This window comes from Garra rufa, chromosome 13 (genome assembly GCF_049309525.1).
Source record: "Garra rufa chromosome 13, GarRuf1.0, whole genome shotgun sequence".
Classification (NCBI taxonomy): Eukaryota; Metazoa; Chordata; class Actinopteri; order Cypriniformes; family Cyprinidae; genus Garra; species Garra rufa.
Window position 1 is genome coordinate 16,570,085 of NC_133373.1, and position 18,839 is coordinate 16,588,923.

General features: G+C 38.2%; 2 protein-coding genes across 5 annotated transcripts in view; one reads left to right on the top strand and one right to left on the bottom strand.

The window, feature by feature from the left end:
- The first annotated feature begins 137 nt into the window (after nucleotides 1-137).
- Nucleotides 138-5,201, top strand: tmem242 (transmembrane protein 242). The gene is made up of 4 exons (XM_073817153.1): nucleotides 138-246; nucleotides 426-526; nucleotides 4,377-4,514; nucleotides 4,595-5,201. The coding sequence occupies exons 1-4, from the start codon at nucleotides 171-173 to the stop codon at nucleotides 4,706-4,708; spliced, it is 429 nt and encodes a 142-aa protein (XP_073673254.1). The 5' UTR covers nucleotides 138-170; the 3' UTR covers nucleotides 4,709-5,201.
- A 308-nt stretch (nucleotides 5,202-5,509) lies between these two features.
- arid1b (AT-rich interactive domain 1B) overlaps nucleotides 5,510-18,839 on the bottom strand; it is a 101,956-nt gene continuing 88,626 nt past the window's right edge. For all 4 annotated transcript variants that reach the window (XM_073817152.1, XM_073817150.1, XM_073817151.1 and 1 more), the window contains 10 exons: nucleotides 17,584-17,793; nucleotides 15,204-15,417; nucleotides 12,290-12,428; nucleotides 12,042-12,193; nucleotides 10,478-10,610; nucleotides 10,264-10,383; nucleotides 10,101-10,179; nucleotides 9,227-9,992; nucleotides 9,014-9,144; nucleotides 5,510-8,847 (listed from right to left, as the gene is read on the bottom strand). In XM_073817152.1, coding sequence (XP_073673253.1) covers nucleotides 7,090-8,847; nucleotides 9,014-9,144; nucleotides 9,227-9,992; nucleotides 10,101-10,179; nucleotides 10,264-10,383; nucleotides 10,478-10,610; nucleotides 12,042-12,193; nucleotides 12,290-12,428; nucleotides 15,204-15,417; nucleotides 17,584-17,793 — 3,702 coding nt within the window. In that variant the 3' untranslated portion in view covers nucleotides 5,510-7,089. The remainder of the gene's footprint in view (nucleotides 8,848-9,013; nucleotides 9,145-9,226; nucleotides 9,993-10,100; nucleotides 10,180-10,263; nucleotides 10,384-10,477; nucleotides 10,611-12,041; nucleotides 12,194-12,289; nucleotides 12,429-15,203; nucleotides 15,418-17,583; nucleotides 17,794-18,839) is intronic.

Here is an 18,839-nt window from a genome sequence, read left to right on the forward strand (position 1 = left end):
TTGCAATCCTCTCAATTATGAATACACGTTAAAAGTACGAATATAACAGTACACACGCTTATAATGCCTTGTGAAATGCTGTACATCAATTCCACTAATTTCTCTCTGTAATATGAAAGGTTCCGCGACGTGTTTCCACCGGAAGTCTGTGTAAGTCGGACCCGTTCAAGATGTCAGTGGAGCAGGCGAGCATGAGTGGGACTGTCAATGACATTGCTGAAGACAAGAAGTCACAGTTGATTAAAGGTTGGTGTATTTTGGTAGCATATGCGGCTATTGGTATGACCACGCGGAAACTTAATGAATTATCCGTCGACATCATAAATGTTAAATGTCATTTAATGTATGAAGACGGCTAAGTCCATGTTAGCTACATTCTACAGTTCTGGTACTTTTAATTGTACGATTTGTTGTCTCTTATTCAGGTGGTGCTTTCCTTACTACTGTAGCCACAGCAGGCATGATTGCAGGGTTCGGTACCACCCTTGCCATGGCTAAGAAGAAGAGTCCTGAGTGGTTTAATAAGGTATCAAGATTTTCTGCAATATATTACTAACATGTGTTACTAACATGCATTAACTACACACTGGAGATCAAAGGTCTTCTTTTGGGGTTTTGCAAAAACTAGGATTTAAATGCCATATGAAAATGAAGAAATTATAACAGAAATATACTTCCAGTCAAAAGTTTTTGGACCATGAGATTTTTAATGTTTTTTAAATAAGTCTCTTTTGCTCACTAAGCCTGCATTTATTTCATCCAAAATACAGCAAACGCAGTAATATTGTGAAATATTTTTACTGTTTAAAGTATTTTTTTATTTTCTTTCTATCTGAATATATTTTAAAATGTAATTTATTCCTGTGATCAAATCTAAATTTTCAGCATCATTAGTCCAGTCTTCAGTGTCAAAAATATTTAAAAATGTTACTGTTTTTGCTGTACTTTGGATCACATAAATGCAGGCTTGGTGAGCAGAAGAGACTTCTTTAAAAAACATTTAAATTTTTACTGTCCAAAAACATTCGACTGGTAGTGTATATTGCTGTTGTAACATTTTTTTACTATTATTATTATTTTTATCATCAAAATTAATATTCAACTAAATAGTGTTCCAAAAAGTGTATATGAAAAGTGACAATGTCATAATAATTCAAATCCTATAGTTTAATCTAGTTGTTGTTGTTGTTGTTATTATTATAATATTTAACTCAACAGTGTTCCAAAAAAGTGACCCTGAGACAGTTAGGTGGAATAAAAATCCTATTATTATTATTATTATTATTAAACTCGAAATATTCAACCTGACTGTGACTGTCACAATTAAGTAGAATAAAAAAAAATAAACTTCTTTTTTAGTCAACTCAACATTGTTCTTATTATTATTATCATCAACAATAACATTACATAATGCAAATAAAAAATGGACATGAGAAATGAAAAGCAGCCTTGTCACAATTAAGTGGAGCAAAAATGCACTTTCAGGTGCAATGTGAATGCAAAGAAAAGTAAGATCTGAATGTGAGCAAAACAAGAGATGTTTATCATATCTCGGTTCGAATTTCAATAGCAATATTTGTGAAATTCACAATGATTTTTTTTGTGCTGTCCAATTTAGTGTGTTATATTAGTCCTAGTTCTAAAATATATTGAAAATGTGACATCATAATGCTCCTCTGCTTACAGAAATCTTTCTTCTTTCTTGGAAGCTCTGTTTATTCATCTAATCGGTAGAGCATGGTGGGCTCATGTCTGCTAACTTCAAAGAATTAAACACTGTGTGAATGCTGACATCGATTCCATTTTCCGACTTGTTTTGAACATAAACTCAAAGATGAACAGTGGCCTCTTTGTTTTGTCTGTTTTTTTTTTTTTTTTGCATTTCTATTTTTAGACCACTCTCTCACATCAGTAAACACATCTTGCCAAAAATGCTTTTTAAGTGGCTAAATCCAATATGAGGTCAGTGACGCGACGGATCATATGTTTTGCCCAGCTCCATTAATGACAAATCGCTTGACTAGACCTGTTTTGTTCTCTCAGGGCAGTGTATATGGACATGGGTGAGATCTTAAAATGTGTAGCTTGTTGAGGATATGTAGCATTACTTTTTTTTTTATTAGACAATCAGATTTTTTACAAAATTACATTACAAAATGTATAAATAAATAATTATTTTTTTCAGTATTTTTAGTTAGCACATTTTTATTATTGTTTAATTAAAAACTGTATAAAAAAACATGTTTCTAGAACACGTTCCTTGATGGCTGCAACATGCTAAGCTCTAATAACAGCAAATCTAATATGCAGAGCACTAAAAACACTAAATTACATTAAATCAGTTAATGTCATTAGCTTTGGCTGCATCTGGTTGAGACTTAGGTACACAAACTACTTAGTTGTTAAAGTCAACATGAAATCTAAATCATCCCTATTTACTTTCTTCCTTAATGTATTTCCTGAGCTTATTTTGTGCAATTCAAAAATACGTTACTTTAAAGAAAAAAAAAAGGTTTGGCATTTATAATTCATGTTGTTTAAAATCACAATATTATGCTTGTTTTATACTTGTACTATATTTTTACTGTTCTGAATACAATTACATTTAAATTATGTTGTGGAGCTAAAATACAATATCTCACAAAAGTGAGTACACCCCTGACATTTCAGCAACCATTTTATCTTCTCAAGGGACAATACAACAGAAATAAAACCTAGATATATTTTAGAGTAGTCAATGTGCAGATTGTATAGCAGTATAGATTTACTGTCCTCTGAAAATTACTCGGCATACAGCCATTATTGTCAAAATAGCTGGCAACAAATTTGAGTACACCCCAAGTGAACTTGTTCAAAGTGTCAAAATTTTGTGTTAGCACCATTGTTATCTGGCACTGCCTTAATCATCCTGGGCATGAATTGAATTGACCAGAGCTGCACATGCTGGACACCATCTGAGCCAAACAAGTTTATCTTAGTCTCATCAGAACACAGGACATGGTTCCAGTAATTCATGCTCTTGGATAGGTTGTCTTCAGCAAACTGTTTGCAGGCTTTCTTGTGAGCCAGCTTCAGATGAGGCTTCCTTCTGGGACGACGCCTGTGCAAACCAACTTGTTGCAGTGTGCGGCGTATGGTCTGAGCACTGACAAGCTGACCTTCTACTTCTGCAACCTTTAAAGCAATGCTGGTAGCACTCATGCATATGTTTTTTGAAGTAAGGTTCTGCACCTGACGCACAGAATGAGTACTCAACTTTGTTGATCGACTCTTGCAAGGCATGTTCCGAATTGAACCCATTTTGAAAAACCTCTGTATGACCTTAACCACTGTAGTGTAACTCGGTTTAAGGGTGTTACTGAACCTCTAATAGCCTTGGCCATCTTTGTGGTGAGCAACAATTCAAATTCTCAAATCCTCAGAGAGTTCTTTGCCATGAGGTGACATGTTGAACATCCAGTGGTCAGTATGAGAGAATTGTACTTGAAGCACCAACTTTTAATTGCTCTAATACAAGATAGACAACTTTGTATGGTCCTGTCAAGCAGACAAAAACATAAACATGATGAATAGGACATGTGGCTTTGCATGGTTAAACAATATGCTGCTGTTATCACTTAGGGTGTACTCACTTTGGTTGCCAGCAATTTTGACAATAATGGCTGTATGTTGACTACTATATATCCTAAAATATATCCACGTTTCATTTCTATAGTATTGTTACTTGAGAAGATATACTAAAATGGTTGCTGAAATGTGAGGGGTGTACTCACTTTTGTGAGGTACTGTATGTTTAGTGTTTTTAATGTTTGTAAATTTAAATGTTTACCAGTATTTTATATTATTTCTGAATGTAATAATAAAACACATACAGTATATGATGCTTGTACACCAATACCACCTATCTGTGTATCTGAGAACAAATTGGGCTTTCGTCAAGCCCTTAACGTCAAGTACTAACATTTACTTTTTAATGCACATTTCAATGCTGGGTTGGTTGGGAAAATTTTATCAGTGTCTGTCATTGCAAAGAAGACATGTTTTTGTAAACTTTTTTCAAAACCAAGCAATGTGTTCTTTCTCTGAAATGACTTCCTGTTTGGATGTTGTTATGAATCAGTTAATTCTCAGTTTTCATTATCTAATTAAAGACTGATCAAATCAAGGTCGTCCTCACATTTTCCTGTAATGTGTCAGATTACAGAAGTAAAAAAGGTTGTGGGTGGTGTTTCATTTGACCCAAAGTGGTGTTTAGCTATATTACATATTTGTAGCTTATATAAGTGTAAGCATACTGAACAAAAAGCTTTAGTACAATACAACAGAAGATATCTGATCTGGAGTAAATAACCTTCTTTTTCACTTGATGTGTTCAGGGTGTGATAGGAACTGCTGCGGTTCCAGAAAGCGGTGCGTCATTAGCATTGCGGGCATTGGGATGGGGTTCCCTTTATGCCTGGTGTGGAGTTGGTCTCCTGAGCTTCACCATTTGGAAGGCCCTAGGCGTCCACAGCGTACGTACCTACCTAAAGTCATTCTTTTATTTTTACTATAATCCGCAACTATCATTTGATATATCATTTTCCTATTCCAGTTGATGGAATTCCGTCAGAAAATGCAGTCCCTTTTCCCCGCTATCCCCAAAAATGAAGAGGCTCAGGAGAATTCTGCTCCATTTGACTGGGATTTCATCTTCAAGTCAAAATGAGAAGAACGTACAATTTATAGTCAAGAATGCACAGACTTAAGTGACTGTCTGAAAAGAATATTTATCAGATGGTCATCCTGGTCAAGTGTGAGGCAACCGGTTGGTTCAGTGAGCGATTTTTAGATCCAGTTTCAAGTTTGAGGTCACAGCATTTGAGAATGCCACATTGAAGGCCTGAAACACTCACCGTGATTGTGTTTGCCTTAATTTCTTGTGCCACACTGGATTTTACAAGGCCTGAGCCAAGAGACTTTGATTCTGCACCTTTAGTATCAAATGTGGAAGTATTATGTTTGTACATACTGTACTATCTTTTTATTTAATTAGTCTTTTTTTGGTAACCATACTTTTGGAATATTTGTGTGGGGCTAGGAAATGATATTACTGCTCTTTGGCTGCTGGCATTTATACATTAAATATCAAACTAAAGCAGCTATTGTGTAAAATTGCCGTCATGTGTTTACAAGGTCTAATAAAAGCATCTTGTAAGGAAGTTGTTTTCAAGCTGTCCCTGAATAGCAGAGTTTACAAAAAAAGGACAGATGATGTAAACATGTGCCCTGCAGTGACTAAAGAAAAGCTACAAAATTAGTGTTTTCTGTTCATTTAGAGCATGTAATCTAATTAAACTAAAAGCAGCACAGAGCATTGGGTAGACATGAAAAAAATATATCAATCAAACTTAACCGCAAGTAAATTATGTTTGTTTTAAATATTACAATATTGAAGATATACACGGTTGGGTAACTTTTTTCGGCACTCTGACATGGAAAAAAAAAAGCACAACACTGAAAAACAACGTTCACAGTGCTCGACCAAATTTCATGTACATTTACTTTTAACATGTGGAACATGTATAAAGACTTTATACTGAATAAACAATGGTCATCAAATCATATGGAGCAAAAAGAGCTTACATAAAGAGTTGTACATATTTTTTGTTAAAATCATTAAGTCAATCTGGGGTAACTTTCACATTGAATTACATTTATGCCATCAGACGTCTTTCAGTTAGCCTGTAATTTCCAAAATCTAAGGCCATTAGAGGGAGCCATTGCTATCTCTGTCACACAGAACTCCATTGTAGGACACACAGGAAAGTCTTTTAGGGCGTTCACACAGGACAAATTCTTGCATTAAAAAGTGAACATGTGCGTTTATGCGTTACCACATACAGTTGCTAATATACATGCTCGATCCACTTGAAATTCTTCTGGCTGGTCCATTGTTGTAAAACCGACAATTGATCTGCTGTGCAGTGTTTCAAAATATGCATTTCAACTTCAACGGTCTCTTGAAAGATACCAAAAACAGCAAGGTGCATTACAACCACCAAAGATGTCTGTTGGACATGTGACCAACAATTAAATAAAAATAGCGCAGATCAAATACAAGAACTCACCCTGTGTGAATGCCCCTTACATGTTTCAAGACTATCCTCACCTGAAAACAATGACTTAATATTTATTTGCAAAATGTCAATAGCATGTAGCATAAACTACTCACTTTGTATAATACCACATCTCTTGGAGGAAAAAAATGTGAAAAGGGGCCCATTTAATGTACAGTTCCTATATACAAATCGACCCGTGGATATAGAATAGAGAAGAGGGATAACCGAAGCACTTTGAGTTTCAGCCTCTGTGGCTGCACTAATATGGAAGCAAGTCAGTTTAGAACCAACACTCGCTTGACCCTCAGATACTGGTGTGGTGAAACAGTGCAATACTGGTGGTCATATTAGAACATTGCCTGTGGTCATTCACATTTCATTATCTTCCCTCTGAGCCAGCTAAAACTATTGCACAATGCTTTTTTCAGAGCTGTATACATGTATGTCTTAAAATCAGTGTGGTTTTTTTTTACGTTTTTTTTTTTTTGTTCTTTTATCGCAACACATTGCAAGAGAAATTCTATCTACAACATGTCTCACAATTTAAATAAATCTGCATTCCCCGAATAAACAAAGTCCCACAAGAAAACAAACGAAACACTGCATCAAAACAATTAAAAACATTCTGAGAGCAAAATACTCTAAAAACTAACGGTATCAGATGCCAACTTTGGTTAAAACAAATGAAAGAAAATACACAGATGAAACAAAATGAAACAAATAAAAAAAGAATAGAAAACAAAAACAAAAAGACCAAGTATTAAATATCTGTATTAAAATCATTTAAAAATCCAAAATGAAAACTGGGAAATGGGGCAGAGGAGCTATATATATTCTCTATATATTCATTTGTATGTAAAAACGATTTTTGTTTGTGTTCTTTTCCTTAAATAAAAATATAACACCGACAGTTCTGTGTGATCTCTGTGGCTCAGCTCAGCCGCACGTTCCCATGATGGCACTCTAGGCTCCCGCTCCTTTGTGCCTGTCACGAGCGGCCGAGCTTAAACAGTACCTCACACAGGATGGCCGCCACGCCAGAGTTCAGCACGGAGGACAGCGAGATATCAAGAAGCCTGCTCTCGTAGAGCACAAACTCAGGCCTGTTCTCCTCCACTTGGGCCATGGCCAGCAGGGCTTTGGCGGCCCGGCACATCATGTTGATGCTGGGCGGCTCGGGGTGGGTGGAGTGTCCCATGTGCAAGAGACTGTGAGGGCTCTGCTGATACTGTGCCATGGCAACACTGTCCTCTAGGAAGCTTATCAAGGCTCCCACGCTGCCCTTCTGCAGGGCAACGGCTCGGGCAGCCGTTGGATCACCCTGTGCAAGATTGGAGAGAACGGCTACGGCCATCTCGCGGCACACCTGGCTCTTTCGTTCGCCGACGTGCCGCACAAATGTGGCAAAGAGGCGCTCCTGTCTGCTAAAAGGGGGTGTGGCCAGCAGAAGGTCAACGTTAGAGTCTTGGATGCTTAGTTTGCACAGACACTCCAGCACCAGCCTCTGCGGTGTGAGCGAGGAGAAGCCATTTGCCGTGCAAAACGGGTCCTGGGCCTCCGCAGAAGGGCACACCATCCAGTGGAGCAGCCCGTCCAGAATTGGAAGGCAGATACTTTCCGGATAGACAGACAGGTCTAGCTGTCCTGAAATGTTGGCAAGGGTGACCAAGGTGTTCTCACGCAAGGCACCTAGGCAGTCCCACCACCACTCATCCTTGCTGCACGCCAGACCTCGCTCTTCCTCTCGCTGGTAGGTAGGTGGCATCCTTTTTCTCTTAGGGTGCTCATGATGCAGAAGCACAAGTTTTCCAAGAATGAGCACTAAACCAGGATGCCGAGCCATTTCGCTGTCATTGCCCGGGATAAAGGACAGTCCACGAATTATATTGGACACACAGATACAGCGCCTAGCCAACTCATCTTGCCAGCCCTCGGCTACCGAAAGAGGTGCTTCGTCCCAGCATCGGGGCTCATCTTCCAGCAAAGTAATGTTGCTCTGGTTCTTTGTGTTGCGGAAGGGGAATGTCTGAGTTTCACCTTCTGATAGGGACCCTCGACGAGAACTTAGCACGTCATCTACAGTGGCTGTCAAGTTTTCCTCTGAAGGTCCTGGAAGTTCTCTTTTCAGTTCCTCTTCCTTCCCATGCTCCTCTTCAACCGTTTCTTTTTCAGGTGCCTGTACACCTTCCTGATTCTCTAAAGGCTTCTGATCCTCTTCTTCTTCTCTACGTTTTTCAAAATGGGTCTGGATGTGGGCAGTGGAGTCCCCTCCACCTGCCTTCCAATGCAGAAGCCCACTGGTGAACTCCCCAGCCAGACCTAGCAGCTCTGAACGATCCTCCACACAATCTGCCACAGCCTCTCTTTCCTCAACCTTCACTGGGAGTTTATCATACTTACTGGCTTGCTTGGGTCTGGGCTCCACTGGAGGACATGGTTCTTTACCAATGTTCTTTTCATCTGCCTTATCCTCTGCGACGTCTTCCCTTTTCTCCATATTGAGTGCTGCTGCTGAGCTGCTGGGCTGAGGTTTTTCAGGCTCTGCATCTAATCGCTCCACCTGTTCTGTATTGGATTGGCTTTTTAGGTCTTGATTGGAAGGTTGCTCTTTTTCTGTGGGTTCCGGACATGGGCCAAGAAGAGTTTTCTGACCCTCTGTTCCAACTTCATATTCCTCAAGGATCCCAAAGATCTCTATTAAGCACCTTCTGAAATATTCAACAATGAGCTCCAAGAAACCGGGCAACTAGAAAAGGAAAAGACAAAAAAAATACATTATCAAAGAATATACATCTGCAATTTCTCAGAAACTGCTACTAAATACAACCACAAAACTACAAATGCAATAAGACTATTGCAGTCATTTCCTACACTCTTCACCCAAGACTTGCAACCCTTTCATACACACTTACCTGAGACAGACCAAAGGAAGACACTGTGTTGTCATCATACAGCAAGATGTTTATTGTATCCAGGGCCCATGTGCTCTCAGCAAGCAAACCAGATTTCAGGGACATCATCACACGCCAAGCCTCTGGTGTGCCTTAAGATACACAAATATAGTTAGAAACTTATCATAACCATATCATTCAAAAGTTGTTTAATCCTTGAAAAGAGTTCCTTACCAATTTCTTTGGATGTTAACCTTCGGCGGGGTTTAAGATGAGGCTGTGTGGCCTCCACCGAGTCCAATGGGTAAGTGACCTCCCGATGGATTGCCGGGAAGCCTTGCCCAGGAAGACCACTACTTTGAGAGCTTGGCATGGACCCTGGACCTCCCGGCTTTTGCATCTGCTTCATAGAGGCCATCATGTGAGCCTTATTGGGTGACATAGAGCCACCCACAGACCGTGGGAATGGTGCAGGGCTTGGGACTCGAGAGATATGGTTTGGCATCGCTGGAGGAGATTGGTAGGAAGAAGGTGGTTGCCGGCTAGCCATGGGAGGCATGGAGCTGGAAGAGGATGAAGAGTGTGGTGGGTAGGGGGATTGGCGCTGACCAGGCCACTGACTGTCCTGACTGGCCCTGACTTCTGGATCATCTCCTCGGCTCATGGAAGGGTAGGGGGCCCCATGACCCTGCCGGCCAGGGTAAGGGTAACTCATGTCGTGCCTGGTGTGCCACATGTTCCCCTGAGGCCCACCGCTAGAGTTGGAGGATGGGGGTGGTCCACCACTCATCATGCTGTGCTGAGGAGGTCCCTGCCCACCTGGCTGCATGCGATCACGTCCATATGGATAGGGGAACGGGCTTTGCATGGGCCTACGCTCTGGGTAACCGTATTGACTATACATGTCAGGCTGCTGGCCACTGTACTGCATACCATAGGCTTCACTCTCATGGCGCTTAGCAGGAGGGCCATACATCCCTTCCCCAGGCCGCTTATAACCCTGTAAAAAGTAAATACGTAAAGTTTAAAATATAGCTGTAATCACAAATATTAAATGAAATGAAACATTATCACAAACACAAAGACTTAATGACATTTGATGGCTGACCTGCTGTTGGGGATACATCCCATGTGCACCATATGGCATGCTGTGAGGGTACTGCTGCCCATAGCCATCATGTCCATGTCTATAATAAAACAGAAAATACTATACTATAGCTCTACACACCAAATACATGCATATACACTAGTCAACAGCAATCACTTTATACCTCTGATGAGAGGCGTATCTACTGCCTGAGAACATGCTGGGATCACTGTTGGAAGGCACCATGTTGTTCTGATTTCCAGGGGTGGCAATTCCCCCCTCTGGACCCAAGACATGGTCTGGCCTGTGAACAAAAACATTAAAGAATGGTTGCAATGCTAATTTAATTACTGCACTGTTTTTATCCAGGTAATGAACTGACTGGTGATCTGGCCTACCTCCTCTCAAAACCAGGATTGTAGGAGTACTGGGGTCGTGGGCCTATACCCATGCCTGAGGGCGGTCCGCGTGGATACATTTCCTGCATGCCACTACCTGACATCTGCCCTGGCATGAAGGGCTCAGAGCCACCTGAAAACAAATCAATTCTTTAAACTGTAATGCAAAACTAAAAATAACATGAAAGAGTATTCACAACCACTTGAAACATATTTCCAATGACAGAATATTAGTAGAAACAGAATATTCAATGAGAAAAAATGTAGGGCATTCATTTTATCCATTGGGTATTTTGTAGATTTTTTGTGAAAATCATATTTGATCCATATGAGAATGGTACTAGATGTTTATCCCAGTTTGTAGTCAATTGCAGTGTTATTACTGTTGACAAAAAAGTAACAACTTTTTTGTAAATTTAAATAAAAATCAAATCTAACACACATGGAAAATGAAGCTGAACTACCAAAAAGGATAGTATTTTTTTGTTGTAAAGATAAAAAAAGTAAAAATGTTAATTTACATAAACATATTTTAAATAATCTCCATTAATGTATTAATGTTGGTCTTTAAGGATTAGTTCACTTCCAGAACAAAAATTTATAGATAATTTAGTCACCCCCTTGTCATCCAAGATGTTTGTTTTTCTTTCTTTAGTCATAAAGAAACTATGTTTTTTGAGGAAAACATTTCAGGAATCTTCTCCATATAGTGGATTTTTATGATGCCTACAAGTTTGAACTTAAAATGCAGCTTCAAAGGGCTTTAAAGTTAAAAATTATATAAATTGTAACTTTTTTTTTAGAAAATAACCAAACGTTTCACTAGATACGACGCTTCTTCCTCGGCTGGGATCGTTCAGAGCCCTTTGAAGCTGCATTTAAACTGCATTTTGGAAGTTCAAACTCGGGGCACTATAGAAGTCCACTATATGGAGAAAACGCCTAAAATGTTTTCCTCAAATAACATACTTTCTTTACGACTGAAGAAAGAAATACATTAACATCTTGGATGACAAGCGGTTGAGTAAACTATCTGTAAACTGTTGTTATGAAAGTGAACTAATCATTTAAAATCCTGAAATTAAATGTACTAAAAAACTGAAATGAACAAAGTACCTAACAGTGAAAAGAAATCAAATTTAAAATAAAACAGCAATAAAAACTCAATTAAATATTGCAAATTTAGTCCAGCTCAATTTTGGAGGCAATAAAGATTTTGACCTAGCTATCGAGCCGTATTTATTTAGATATAGAAAAAGTCACTTTAGAAGAGGAAATTATTACCTTTTGATAAAAAAAAACACATGCAAAAAAAAAAAATTCCCTAGAATTAAGCACACTGAAAAAATTAACAATAATTCTATCAACATGCATTACTAAGAAAACAAACTAGGCCAATTTTGATTTCATGCTGGCTTCAACCTGCAGACACTAGATGGCAGCAGTGTCCAAGAAAATAATAAATATCCGCCTCTAAAATAAGGAAGACACTGGGAGGGAGCAGTGAGCAGACAGAAGAAATGTGAAACTAGCCCAATATGTGGTAATTGTAATAGCAACACACCTTTCCTAGCAGCTCCATAGGGATCCTTACTGGTGTCAAACTGCATTCTAGAGGTGGCATCTCCGCTGCCTCCTCCATGCATGGGGCCTCGCTTTTGGAAGGCTGGGTCACTGCTTTCAGAAAACGGATCTTGCACACTAACACCACTGTTTCTAAAGACGTAGTGTAAAACAAGGACAACAAATCAATACATGATATACACACACTCACATGAGTAAAGGAAAATTTAATGCATCAGTTCAGTGTACCTGACAGTTGGCTGAGGGGTCACTTGTCCGTGGGGTGTGGTAGCTGGTGTTGGCGGCTTTAGGTCCCCTGGCATCTCTGTCATAGTGCTGCTGCCTGTAGATTGAGGAGTCTGCGGCCCTTGAAGAGAGCCAGAGTTTGCTGTTGAACAAAGCAGAAATGCACATTACATGAAGGAATAAAATGAGGGCTCATTTTTGGAGTGAACTGTTAGGCTTGGAAAAAAAACATTTAGCATTTTGATGCCTTCTTAATTTTGCAATAATGCAATATTTTTTTTATTTTTTATTATTGAATAATAAATTGAGATGCACTGAAAATTATTGTTAACTGCTTTGAAATTTCCTGAATAACTGATTCCTGTCATTGTGAAACAATGAACTGCATATTACCTCAATTCAAATAATGTAAAAGCCTCATTAAAACATAAAACAGCTTGTGTAATATTTTAAAAATCCCCCTTTTTTAGAAATAATATTCTGATTCTGCTTAAATGGTATTTTAGAAATCTACAAGCAAATGACAATGTCCTAATCACTTCTTCCAAGCTCAAGGGAAAGAAACCAAAATCTTACAATCCCCAGACTGCATTTCCATAATCCAATAACATTTGAATACACTAGTTATTAATTTCCATAGAAATGCAATGGCATAAAAGGACACCATCCTAATAACGTCTGAAATTTCTACGGCTCAGTTGATGCAAAGTAATAAAACCAATTTGCATTTTCCTCCGCAGCTCAGAGCAGTAAAAGGTACTTCAAAAGATTTCAGCGCAGGGAACAAAAAGAATCGGGGCAGAATGAAAGAATGAGGGAATGAAAGAGTGTCTGCTTTACATGTCCTTGATCTGCTGCCAGCCACAAAATCGTCTTTCAGCACTGAAAGTAAACAATACATGGTGCTATGCTGTAACACTTCCAGTCTGTGTGACCGCCAATGACCTTACGCATATTTTGAGAGTCGGAGAGGGCGGTAGAGAGAGAGAGAAGGGGGAAAAAGTGCTGGCTCACTGGTCTGCATTGAGCGAGGGGGGTCAGGCTGAGGTCACTTTTGTTTTTATCCCACACTCCTCCCCCATTAATCTTCTCGGAGGGAATCCCTCCCCTGCTGTTTGACAGCTCTCTCTCTCTCCCTCTCTTTTCCTGTGACATCATCAGTCATTAGCCTTAGGAAGAGGGGGGACGGGAATCCTTAAGCCAGCAGCTTGACAGCCCTCTTTCTCACCCCTTCCCCCCCGTCCGTCTCAGTTTGACTCAATCACCTGTCAGATATTTATAGCTCTGTCTAGAGCCGCTCTGAATTCATTATAAGGCAGGCAGACCAGAGCAACATACGAGTGATGCAGATAAATCTAAGAATGACATGAAATATTATACTCTGCAGCATTGACAGATATTCCAGAACATCACTATTACATTTCATTGAGAAAAAATGTAGAATTCACAAAGCCATAGTGAACAATTTGTGAACAATACTGCCTGCCTACGCAAGTTCAAAACGATTATTATCTAAACAAACAGTTACCAAACAGTCATTTCCACGACTTTTCTAAATGTACACAGCTTTGTATTAATTTGTAAAAAGACTTTCAAGGCCTTTATAATGTAACATTTCCTGACATGTTTGCATTTTCAATGACTAGGGTAACTCTGTATGATATTCTGTTCTCTAGATAACAATGACAGTTCAGGTCTATCAATCCAAATCTATGGGATTTTTTCCTTGTTTCAATAATAATAATCTAACGATTATCCTCAACAACCATGCAATTTGATGCATCACATTGATCAAAGTTGGTCAAAAGTCGAAAATAAAGTCTAAAATAATCTAAAATAAAGTTGATTTCAGTAGGTGTTATAAGAATAAACTGTTAAAGGATTACTCCACTTCCAGAATAAAAATGTCCTGAATTTACTCACCCCATGTCATCCAAGATATATGCATGTCTTTCTTTCTTCAGTCGGAAAGAAAATATGTTTTTTTTAAAGAAAACATTTCAGGATTTTTCTCGATCGATCATTTTCTTAAAAAAAAGTAATATTTATACACTTTTTAACCACAAATGCTCGTCTTGATTTTAAAGTTGGAGGAGAAAACGAGATAAGAGTTTTTCAACATACCCTAACTGTACTGAACCGGAGTACACAGAGTGCACTTGCGCATAGCAGAGCCAGACGAGCATTTGAGGTTAAAAAGTATATAAATTGTATTTTTTTTTAGGGAATAACCGATCATTTCGCTAGATAAGACTCTTATTCCTCAGCTGGGATCATGTAGAGCCCTTTGAAGCTGCACTGAAACTGCATTTTTAACCTTCAATCTGTTGAGCACCATTGAAGTCCACTATATGGAGAAAAATCCTGAAACGTTTTCCTCAAAAAACCTAATTGCTTTGCAACTGAAGAAAGAAACACATGAACATATTGGATGACATGGGGGTGAGTAAATTATCAGTAAATTTTTATTTTGGTGCAATAATCCTTTAATGTAAAACAAATAGTTCTGGTTCTTGACAATGATTAGCTGAGCCATTTGTGAAAGCCTTTGTGAAATACTTTATAAACACACCTATGACCTAATTACATCAGTTATTCATCAATATATTATGAATTTTTGGTGGTTAATGTTTATTTTATGAAGCTGTCAGATACACAGTACATTTTTTATAAAATTAATTGACCCACTAAACCCATGTTTAATAGTTACTTTGAAACAGCTAAAGGGCTTTTAGCCCTGCTCCATGTCGTGCCTAAAAACACCCCTTTAAAATCACTGTAAACCATGACTTCTTGGGCTTTATGCTTTAGTACATAAAACATGAAGCCTAGTTAACAGTGATGAAATGAATATAAGCCTTCTTTCTAAAATCTTAACAGTTTGTTCTCTCCATAGCAATTCTGTAAAGGTCTTTACCAGGTGAGGGTGGCTGAATCTTGGCCTGCTGTGGTTGCTTCTTGCTGTCTCCCATGGTGAACGCATCAGGTGGGGGTTCCTCGCCGCGCTCCACCTTGCACTCGTAGGCGAACAGGTACTGGATGTACTGCTTCTTGAGGGAACTAGCAGAGCTGCTGGACGTCCCCACATTCAGGTGGGTAGACAGCTCTCTCCATTTCTTGTTCTTATTTACCTGTTCAAGGAGATATTTTCAATCAAAACCATTCAAGAAGCATTCAATTCACTAAGCAGTTCCGCCATCTAACCCTGTGACTGATTGATGTGCCACCAGCAGTTAACTTAACCAGGCACTATATATGCCTTTAAATCAATTCACTGTAATTCTTTTTTGCATAAACATACCTCTTTCCTATGTAAATGAGGCATTATGGAAAGCGCAGGATTCACAAACATCATTGCTGTTAGCCAGACATAATAAGCATTGCACTATTACCGCCCACAGTACCCTGGTGGAAAAGAAAAGCTTTATTTAAAGCAGGGGTCTTTAACAGGGGTCTGTGGCAATACTGCAGGGGGTCTTCCACTTATTTTTTGAGCTCTTTGAAACATTTTCTTTTCCAGCAAAAAAAGAAAAAAGCATTCGGTAACCTCAAAGCTAAAGCTAGAGAAGCTAAAGTTTAGCTAAATGTTTCACTGCCCCCTCAAATAAATTGTATGTAGTACATTTAAAATATGAAAGTGTATAATGATATAAGTATATAAAGATCAGTTTCGTGTGATTAGGAGATTGAAGTCTATAAAGTCTATTTTAAGAATAAAGTCGAAATATTTGAGCATAAAGTCGAAATATATTTCGAGAATAAAGTCGAAATGTTTCGAGAATTTAAATCAGTGGAAATAAAGTTATACTATTTTCAGAGTATAGCCTATATTGCACATGCAAAGGTCCAGATTGAGAGCACCGGGAGAAGTTGCCAGGCCACTGAAATGTATTTGAATATTGTTTTGTGGCCACATCATCTTACTAGGAGTAAGAGTCCATTTTAATCAGTTCATTAAATGATACATTTTCTTTCTAGCACCTACTCCGCAAAAACATCTGCAGTATCCTATTTTTATTCCTCACTTGCATTTAATTAAAACGTAAAATAAATAATAATAAAATGTTCTAAAGGTTAAAGTGGGCTTGTTACATATACGTTATATTGTTGTCTTTTCTGAGGTATATAATGTTAATTGACAATTCACAAGCAGTTTTACTCACAGTATAATACAGTAAATGATTGGACATAATATTTAACGTCTTCCATTCGTTATTTGCAGCGCATCCAGTAATCACAATCATTTTGTGCCTTGTTGCTTTAATATAACACAGCTCAGTTTTCAAATTCTGTCAATTTTATCACAAAATACAAATTATAAATTTGCTGAGACTTTGGAATATCTCCCGGTGCTCTGAATCCGGGCTATTTGCATGCACAATAGGCTAGAATATACTCTCAAAATATATTCTTTAATCTCGTAATTTTGACTTTATTCTCGAAACATTTCGACTTTATTCTCGTAATTTCAACTTTATTCTCAAAATAATTTGACTTTATTTTTTTAAACATTTCGACGTTATTCTCGTAATTTCGACTTTATTTGTTCAAAATATTTCGACTTTATTCTCAGAATATTTCGACTTTATTCTCTGAATATTTAGACCTTATTCTCATAGTATTTTGACTTAAAAAAATCTAACATGCTACTAAAACACTGTTGTATCTGTTAAACGTCATAAATTATGTAAATGAGTGATGCACACATATTAAAATTATGTCCATTAAGGATAAGATAGATAATTATTTTGTGTACAAGTTGATATTTCTCAAACTGATATTCATTAGATTTTATTTTTTACATATTACATTTGAATTTACATTTAACAGTGTTATTAAAATCAGTTTTACTGTGTATAAAGATTCAATTTAACACGAAAAAATATGTAAAATGTAAAAATAGTGGAGCATGTACTAACTATTATACTCCCTGATATAAAAGGAACCAGCAGTCACTGTAGTCTGGCCAAGATTTTTTATGTATTTATTTATTTTTTTAATTGTTCTTCCACCAGCCTTGTGTGAGATTCAGGGTGCTAAAACAATGCTGAGAGCACGTGCAATTAAATAACACCATTAGCAGGTGCAATGCATTCTTAGTAAACCCCCCCCCCTCTGTTTCTTTGATGTCTGTGATTGATGGTTAAGGCAGACATGAGGAAGGATAAGAGAGGTTTCGCCGTTCTTTAACATGCATTTCAAAGCTCTGCTCCTTTAAAACCCCAGCACGAACACATAGCAGTACTCTCACAGAGCTCAAAAGAGCTGCGGCAACAGCCTTTCCAGACTTCACTTACCATAGCCAAGCCTCCGATTTCTCGAACACAGAGGTAGAGGCGGCACAGATCCAGCGGCTTTTTGCCCACTGAAGGCAGGTTGGGGACAGGTGTGCCCCTCTCCTCCATGAAGGCGATGTAGCGATCCACCCATGCCCTCCTCTCCGGCTCACAGCCCATGTCGTACAGTCGTGTTATCTTCTCGTTTGTCATGTTCCCCGAGCTAAGCTTCTAGAGTGGATGGGTACAGGAGAGAATAAGATATATTGCCACCGACACACCCCGTACGCATACTGTAAGCCCATCATTCTTTGTCCTAAGAGTAAATGTTATCCACATTGCTCAATATGTCCCATTCTGGCACCAACCTGTGATGCACTGAAACTGATACACTTTTTTAGACAGGCATCAGTGTTGATGCATGGCACTGTTTACTCAAAGAACACTGCATGTATGTTCTATGCAACCGGTTGATGGTATCTTGTGTATGAGTACAAGTAAACAAGCAGGTGATTTCATTGATTTAGTGTGAGTATACACTAGAAAAAGCTGTGATGGATATTAGACTTCTGAAACCACAACTTCTCACTGATTAACAGATGCCTTCAACATTGTGACAAAAGTTTTGATTGCATGATGGAAAAACTTCTTATATGTCCTTGCGGCACTATGTTCACTGAAATCAATGCATCTGCAACATTTGCTGGTGAAGCATAAAGTCTGTAGGTGCCATTATATAACTCAGCAGGGTCAAGTACCACTACATTACCCACCAACTCTGCACCAGCACTGTGACTGGAACTACTATTACTGTGAACATTTTGCAAAATGCTAAAAAATATAAACAGATTTCAAGGGTTAGTTCACACAAAAATTAAAACTCGCATGGCATTCAAATAAGAATTTCGCTCATCTGCGAAACACATATAAGTATATTTGTAACAAAAAATAAGATGTTTAAAAGATGTTCTCACACATCAATCGGGCACAGATGAAATACCATTTGCCGTAAAATACGTGCTTTATGGATGTGCGCTGATCAATATTTATATGTGAATAAAAGCCTATTAATTAAATATGTTCATTATATATCATGATCTTAGATTAAACCACTTAAATCATATTGATTACTTTTATGCTGTCTACATGAACTTTTTTGAAATGTCCATGTTTTGGTTAAATGGTTATATCTCACAATTATGACTTAACTTGCAATTGCGAGTTAATATTACACAACTCTAACTTAATTTTTCAGAATTGCGAGTTTATATCGCACA